The 8652-nt window shown below is 27.6% G+C and overlaps 1 protein-coding gene and 1 non-coding gene across 2 annotated transcripts; one reads left to right on the top strand and one right to left on the bottom strand.

Annotated features, from left to right (window-relative positions):
- Nucleotides 1-476: 476 nt before the first annotated feature.
- TRNAY-GUA (transfer RNA tyrosine (anticodon GUA)) lies at nt 477-561 on the bottom strand. The gene is given in 2 exon segments: nt 477-512; nt 525-561. It is a non-coding gene; the product is annotated as a tRNA-Tyr (tRNA).
- Nucleotides 562-5307: 4746 nt separating this feature from the next.
- On the top strand, nt 5308-8356 carry LOC110654814 (SPX domain-containing protein 1). The gene is made up of 3 exons (XM_021810929.2): nt 5308-5850; nt 7366-7492; nt 7682-8356. Exons 1-3 carry the CDS (start codon nt 5545-5547, stop codon nt 8125-8127), a joined length of 879 nt encoding a protein of 292 aa, XP_021666621.2. The 5' UTR covers nt 5308-5544; the 3' UTR covers nt 8128-8356.
- Nucleotides 8357-8652: the final 296 nt, after the last annotated feature.

The raw sequence follows: 8652 nt of genomic DNA, 5'->3' as shown, positions 1-8652 counted from the left end.
TCAAGGTTTCCAGTGGCTTCTCTGATCCATCGTTTTTCTAATGAATGCACTGAATAAAATTTGTTTTATAGTTAGAAATATGTATAGGGTTTTACTGTATAGGGTACTGGACTTCTTTAGTGGACCTGCTCTTAAGTTGAAGATTCCGTTGTGATCAAGCCTATGGCCTTATTTGTGTAAGCTTCCAATTTGTGCTTTAATGAAATCTCACTTGCAATATGTATATATATATATATATATATATATATATATATATAATGGAATTGTTGATTAACGGTGAACTGCTACATTTGCCAAATGCTTACAAGGCATCCTTAATTTGCCACATGCAACAAATATTTTCAGATTTTCTTTTTTCCAATTTTGAAGATGAAAGACATATCATTGTAAGTTTCCAAGAGCACATCCAGCAGTAAAAATAAAAACAAAAATAAAGGAAATTTTATGACACATTGTCCTGGAAAAGAAAAAGAAAATCCGACCTGCCGGATTCGAACCAGCGACCTAAGGATTTCAGCATACTACTACAGTCCTCCGCTCTACCAACTGAGCTAAGGTCGGTTTTCATTGTTGGCAATGAGATTGAAATTTAAAAACGCTTCTGCGAAGCATTTATCTTCTTTTATGTGGACTTGAAATGAGAAATTAGAAATCATAGTAACCTTGGGCTTTCCAATTAGAGCTGGTCCTGGTCCTGTTGGGTTAACTTTCTACCCAGAAAGCAGCTTTTCTGAATTTTCCTTTCAATTATTAAATTATTAGCAATAACTCGGCATTGACGTGAGATCTCTGTTTTTGATAATTATTATTTTAATAAGATAAAGGGACAAATCCGAATATTAGCATTTACCTGTTTAGATTACTAATCTCAAATCAGGTTAGGTCTGCATGCACATAATCTTTGATCGCATATGCCAGCATCAATTAATTAATTAAGGGCTAATTAACCTTAGCTACTAAAGTCTCTTATTGATAATTAATTAAACAGATCAGTGATTGAGGGAGAGAGAACTAAAATTTATAATCTTGCATGACCTCACCTGTGAAGCGGCCAGTGTAAAATGTTTAGAAAATTAATTACAAGTTTGTGGAAGATTAATTAATTAATTAATTAATTACAAGATAGTGATTAATAATAATATCCCAACTGCAAAACAAAATTGCCTGTGGGATTAATTAGAGATTAAATATACCAACTAATCTCTTGTAGTTCGTCATTGTTACGATTAAGACAAGAACATTAAAATAATAAAATGATGATGGGAAATTATAAAAGATGGGTACTTACCACCAACTTCCATGGGTACATAAGGATCCAAATGGAATATGCTATTTTTCCTTTTTTTTTTTTAAATACTATGAAATAGTAAATTAAATTAAACTATTAAGTACAATAGCATGTATATTTTATATGATTAAAATAATTTATTTTATAAAAATAAATTATTTATTTAAAATGTGAATTTAAACACAGAGTTTATATGATAAAAAATTTAAATAAAACATCGTTAAAGTTTTACTTTATAAAAATAAATTATTTATTTAAAATGTGAATTTCAAACACATATTTCATATGATAAAAATACTTAATTTAAAAAACAAAAATCTCATTAAAATATCTCACTTTATAACATTAATAAGATAAACGTTTTTATTTTTTAATTAATAGAAGTAGGATTGTATGGTTCTGATTTGATTTGGGATTTATCTAAAAATTAAAACTGAATCAAAATTTCGATTCGATTTTTATTGTTTCAATTTTTATTTGATATGATCCTCGATTCTCTGATTTGGTATAATTTTTTATTCTTAAAATAATTTTATATAATTATTTTTTAAAAAAAACATATTTAATTAGTATTTAAATTTTAAATTAAATTATTAATATATAAAATTAATCTTTAATTTGATTTTGATACTGTTTCAATTCAATTTTTAATAAAAAAATTAGAACTGAATCAAATCATTAAAATAATTTTGATTCGACATACTTTTTAATTTGATTTCTTAAAAATTGTACATAATCCTAAATAGAAGTCCAATGAATATAATAAAATAGATGTTGGTTCAAAAATAGAAAATTGGATAATATAAACTCTGCAACTAATTTAAGAAAGCTAATAAATCAACCGATGTATATAGAATTGGAAATTTTTTTTTTTTTTGGCTGGATTTAAGAAATTTCCTTAGAAGAGGGAAAAGGGAAAGAAGTTTCAAGGACCAAGGTGAAAAAAGAGCAAGGAAGGAGACCGTAAATGTCCAAAGATTCCAAGTAGAGGAGAGTATCCCACAGATATGTCCGAATCTCGTCCTTGGTAAAGCCTGTACAAATTGTCAACTTCTGCAGTGGTTTCGCAATTTTTTTAAGTTCCAGATTTACCCTTTGGATTCATTCACTTCCCTGAAAGCAACTTATTTTTTATGTGTATTAAAAATATTATATAATTTTTTAATTAGAGATTGGTATTTTTTTTTATAAATAATATTATAAATTTATATTTTACATAAAAAGTATTTTAAAAATATTAGCTATAAATTAGATTTAAATAAAATAATAAATTGCAGAGAAATTTGAGTTAGTATTGAACTTAACATTTGATATTAGAGAGGTTGGATATTCTAAAGTGCCATGGAATTATACCTTGCGTCATAAATGAGCAACGCTTGCCGCTCGCTTTTGGGCTCGGCTCTATACTCTCTACCCGCGGCACCTTTTTTTTTTTTTTTTTCCTGCCCTCCCTTGTGTTATTCTCTTTAATTAAATATATATTTTTAATTTTGATTGTGGGACGTGGCATGTGCTTCGTCCAATGATTAAAAAAAGATATATTAAGAGCTATTTAGTAGTTAACTTTTCTCTGATTTTATTTCATTTGATTTTTTTTTATATTTTACTAAATAATAAAAAAATAATATACCCAATAAAACTCATATTATCTTTCAATTTTTTTATAAGTTTTCATATAAATAATTTATTTTTAACTATATTAAAAAATACATTTTTAGATATAATTCTAAATATATATTTACTAGGAATATAATATAAAAAAAATTGACAGTGTAAGTTTAAAAAATTAATTTCACATCATTATTTTCTCTCTTACTTTATTTAATATCGTTAATTATCTATAATTAAATTAACTAGAATGCTATATCAGTATGGTGTTAATAGAAAAAATGTAAACTAAGGGCAAAAAATTATATAATATTTATTTTATAAATATAAATTTTTATCGTTTAAGTAATAAAATGTAAAAAAATTATATAATACTCAACTCAATTCAACTAAATTTTTATCTCAAAATTTTATTGGGGTTGGTTACATGGATTCTCTTTCTCCACTCTAAACGATTTTAGATTAAATCCATAAAAAATTGTAATACTTCTAGATCTTGTTGTATTACTTTCTTTCAAGTCAGTTTAGATTTACTCCTTATTTTTTTTCTATTATCTAACTCAATGTGCTCTACTTGTCTAACTGGAGCCTCCATATATCTACGCTTCACATGATTAAACCACCTCAATTTCCCTTCTCTCAACTTATTTTCAACCGGGACCACTCCTACTTTTCTCTAATGCTTTCATTACGAATTTTATCTAGTCTAGTATGGCAACTCATCCACCTTAATATTCTCATATTTACAATTCTCATTTTAGACACATACAGCTCTTTTGTTGCCCAATACTCACTACCATATAGTATGACCGATCGTATAGCTATACATTAAAATTTTTCTTTCAACTTATTGATAATCTTACATTCTATAACTAACTTCCTCCTCACATCCAGCTTTAATATTATGATTAATATCCTCCTCACATTCTCAATTTATTCGAAGGATTGAATCGAGATATTTAAAGTGATTACTTTACATATATATATATATATATATATATATATATATATATATATATATATATATTTTTTTTTATCTTGCGTGTGCGTATTGTTTATCAATTAAAAAAAAATATTTCAATCTTGTTTGAGGAGTCAAGTCACAATAATGGAATGCCACTTGAACTTGAGGATATATTTCCATATTTCAAAATCAAAGATACAACTAAACTTATCCATATCAATTATTCTTCTTATGATATTTTAAAATAAATAAAGTTATAAATATTTTTAATTGTTTTAATTTATAAAAATTAACTTATAAGTATTAACCCAAGAAAAAAGAGATGAATTTAAATAAATGATAATAGAAAATAATAATGAATTTTAGAGAATAATAATATTAACGGTAAAGTAGATTAAATTTTTTGTAAAAGAGATAGGAGGGAAAATTATATAAATAATCTTAGTTTCTAAAAATATATTGGTTTGATAGATTTAATTTGGTTTAATTTTATCAAAATTTTTTCTTTTAAAAATCTAATCAAATTTAATTAATTAATTGATATTTTAAATTTTAAAATTAAAATAAAATAAATTATCAAATAAATCAAAATAAATTTCTTATTCAATTCAATCATTGTGTGAGTTAAATGGAGCTCCTCACCTATAATATTGCGTCTTATTTTAAAGAGGCGTTTGATAAGATATTTTTAACTTTTAAATTTTTCATTAATATTATTTAGATATTTAAAGAGATTAGATTAATTTTTTACTTTATTAATATTTATATTTTTTTGTGATATTAAATAATTATATTCTTTAAAGATTAAAATTTATAAAAATAATAGTCAATCCTTACATGATGATTAATAAAAAATTAAAAAATCAAAAAATCAATTGCTGCCCTTATAAATTTTAACTTTTAAAAATGTTAATTATTAACTTAAAATTTATAATATGTTTGATAAAAGATTAAAAAATTAAAAATTAAATATTACGTTTATAAATTTTATTTTTTAAAGAGAATAATTACTAATTTAAATCTTTTAAGATTAATATTTAAATTTTTTAAAAAAATATAAATATTAATAAAATAAAAAAATTAACCAATCTTATTTTAAATATTCAAATAATTTTAATAAAAACTAAAATTATAAAAATAATAATTATTTCTATTAATTTCATATTAAATACCCTCTTAAATTAATAAAATAAAAAATTAATTTATTCTCTTTTTAAGTATTCAAATTACATTACTCAAGGACCAATTAACTCTTGGTAACAAACTATTTGGAGAAATCCAGACTGACAAGCTAATCACAATCAGCTCGATAGCGAAGAAATCCCAAGCCGCTAAATAAAATAAAAAATTCATGAAAAGCCACGTGTCAGTTATAAAGGCCGAAAAGGGAAGGAAAATTAAAAAATAAAGAACATATTAAATAAAATAAAATAAAATAAAATCTATTGTTTCTCTCTACATCGCAGGGAATAAAACCAGAGATATCCTCTTTCAGAACAATTGGATATTCCAATACTAGCCCCTCGAATATTCTTCCTCTACCGTTATATCTCCCTTCCGCCCCTCATCCTCTTTTATTCTCTCACCATCCTTTTCCTTCACTTTCCCTCTTACTTTCTCACTAACCAAACAAACCCTCAAACTCTTTCTTTTCTTCTTCCTCTATACTTGACAAACAGAAACCATGAAATTTGGCAAGAGCCTTAGCAACCAGATCGAGGAGACCTTGCCTGAATGGCGAGACAAGTTCCTTTCCTACAAGGAGCTCAAGAAGAGATTGAAGCTCATAGAGCCAAACAAAGGTGGAGGTAGGCCTATCAAACGCCCCAGATTGGACGCTGGAGATTGTACAGAGGGCGCCGCCGGAGGAGACAATAAAGATGGTATGACAAAAGAGGAGATCGATTTCATTAAACTGTTGGAGGATGAGCTCGAGAAATTCAACACCTTCTTCGTGGAGAAGGAGGAGGAGTATATCATCAGATTGAAGGTATTTTTTTTTTTGGAATCTCCAGTAGCAGTAATGGTTTTTTCTTAATTTCTTTCTGTTTTTTTAATTGATAATTTCTTTCTGTTTGGTTTCCGGAAAATTCTCTCGTACATACTTGTGTATCAATGTGTATAGCTAGAAAACTTGAGGAATTTGATTAATTATGCGTAATTAGTGTTTACTCATTATTCTGTTAAATGTGAATGAGACGATGTCGTTTAGGGATAGTTTGGATCAGACTCAGTGAGTCGTTTACTGGGCGAAGTAAAAGGATACGGTAACGGAGACAGTTAAAGCCGTTAGTTTTTATGTGGGCTTGTGGTTCCATCTGTCAACGACCTATATCTGACTGCCACCTGTCCCGTATTGACAACTGGCGCGCATTTATAGTTATTCCGTTGAGGGAATTGTACCGTGGTATATTCTTCCAACATGTAACATGTGCGAAATTACAGATTTATCTCCGTTTCTTTATTGCTTTCTAATTTTTGTGCTGTTCTTTGGGAAAAATTATATCCTGACAAAGTTATACGGCAAATTCATATAAAATGGCAAACTAATGAATGAATTATATATAAGTAGAAGTAGATATTAAGAATTGTTTGTTTTATAAAAAATAATTTATATATGAAAAGGATAATATTTTTTTTATTTAATTATAATATTAAATTAACAGTATGTGTTTATTTTATATATATATAAATATTTTTTATATTTTAATAAAATTATGAAAATCAAAAAAATGAAAACTGACATTCTGTTTTGAAAAAAAAATTATTTTTCTTAAAAATGATTTAATTTTTCCTCTAATTAGAAAATATTTTTTGTTGACTAATTTTACTGATCGCCCCAAACATAAAAAAATGTGAAAAGTATTTTTTATAAAATAAACAATTTTATATATGAGTCTAAATTTTGAAAATAAAAAAAAAATTGCTTAGTAGTTACTTACTACCCTCTTTGTATATATGTGTAATCCGTGTCGGATTGCCATTAATTACTCTTTCTTTGGGCCAGTAGTGATTGCCAGTCGCCACTGATTGGAGAAGGGCTTTAACAAATTAACAGGCAGGCATTTTTAGGCAACTAACTATAATCTAAATGAAAAATGCAGCCACATATTTGTGGGGTGGAAGTTCTGATTATTCTTCAAAAGGTAGATATTTTGAACTTGTGTAATTGTGCGGCCCAAACTATTGATATACTTCTTATAAGGTTTCTTGGTTGATTTGAGGTCCGGAATTCAAGTGTATTCTTCGTGGGTTGGATATTGTTGAGAATAAATTTTTAATTCGATGAAATAGGTTGATAAAAGACAACCTATTATTGAGTGAACTTCCTATTCTTTGATTTTGTACTATTGAGTCCAGGAATTTACTTTCCAATTTAAGGATATTAACAGGAAAAAAAAAAAAAAGAGAAAGTTGTCGAGGACAATCTAAATTCTAAAGAACAATTGCGCTAGTTTTTAGAATTATCTGAAACTGAAATTGAATTTTTGCAATCATGATGCAGGAGCTGCAAGATAGGGTGGCAAAGGCAAAGGATTCCAATGAAGAGATGATAAAAATATGGAAGGAGATTGTCGACTTCCATGGAGACATGGTTTTGTTGGAGAATTATAGTGCCCTTAACTACACAGGTAGTTAAATATTTGCTTTAATATTTCTATTGAGTTGATAATTTTGTTTAATTTTTAGTTATATGATTTGAACCTTTTGGGCATACGAATGTTTTTCCTTCTCAAGATTTATTCTGGACTCCAGACTTGTACTGCAGACTGATACCTATTGTTTCGAACAATTTAATTAACTTGCCATGGTTTTAACAGGATTGGTAAAAATACTCAAGAAGTATGACAAAAGAACTGGCGCTCTCATTCGCTTGCCCTTCATCCAGAAGGTCTTGCAACAGCCCTTCTTTACCACTGACCTGCTGTACAAGCTTGTGAAAGAGTGTGAGACAATGCTTGATCGCCTTTTCCCCATATATGAATCACCATCATTGGTTGAAGCAGTTGATGGGGACGAAGGATGTGATCCTTCAACTTCGGCTACAACCAAGAATGATGGTCATCTCAGAGTGCCCAAAGAACTTGCAGAGATTGAACTTATGGAGAGTTCATATATGAAAAGCACCATTTCAGCATTGCGGGTTTTGAAGGAAATTCGGAGCAGAAGCTCTACTGTTAGTGTATTTTCATTGCCACCGCTGCAGTTGACTGGGTTGGAGGATACTTGGAAGAAGGTTCCCATTCTAGAACAGGTGGCCAAGTAATTGGATTTTGAGAAAGGAAATAGAGCCAGATATCACTTTGTTTTGTAATATTACTCTTTTCCCTCACCTCCTCTTTTTTGGGTTATCTTTAGCTCATATTTTAGATACTAACACAGATGTAAAAGTAATGTTTAATTCAAGCTGAAATGAATATTGTACAAGGACAAGTTCTGATAAAAGTATCCTTGCACTCTTTGGAAGTTGAAAAATTGGTGAAACAATTTGGCTACGTTATGTCTCTAGTTCTTGAAATAATATATTTGCAAGAATTGAATTCATATAAAATAATATTTTATATTTATTTCTTTTAAAATAATTTTTTAAATTAAAAAATAAAATAAAATTTTTAATTAGAAATATAAGATTTGACCAAAGAAATTTTTGTAAAATTCTAGTTGTCAAAATGAGGTTAAACTTAAAGATTCCAAACAGCAGGTGCATTAGAAGAGGCTAAGTACAAAACTGAAATTGTTTTGTTTGGCACACATATCAACACTCTCAAAATGAAAAATGGATTGACATTTC

Source organism: Hevea brasiliensis, unplaced genomic scaffold (genome assembly GCF_030052815.1).
Source record: "Hevea brasiliensis isolate MT/VB/25A 57/8 unplaced genomic scaffold, ASM3005281v1 Scaf348, whole genome shotgun sequence".
Classification (NCBI taxonomy): domain Eukaryota; kingdom Viridiplantae; phylum Streptophyta; class Magnoliopsida; order Malpighiales; family Euphorbiaceae; genus Hevea; species Hevea brasiliensis.
Note: the sequence above shows the minus strand (reverse complement) of the source record. Positions and strands in the feature narration are given on the sequence as shown.

Excerpts from the sequence above, each read along its gene's own strand:
- LOC110654814 (XM_021810929.2), top strand. The coding sequence starts at position 5,545 with ATGAAATTTGGCAAGAGCCTTAGCAACCAGATCGAGGAGACCTTGCCT. Across the intron at positions 5,851-7,365 it reads AGTATATCATCAGATTGAAG|GAGCTGCAAGATAGGGTGGC; the intron begins GTATTTTTTTTT and ends ATCATGATGCAG. Across the intron at positions 7,493-7,681 it reads TAGTGCCCTTAACTACACAG|GATTGGTAAAAATACTCAAG; the intron begins GTAGTTAAATAT and ends TGGTTTTAACAG.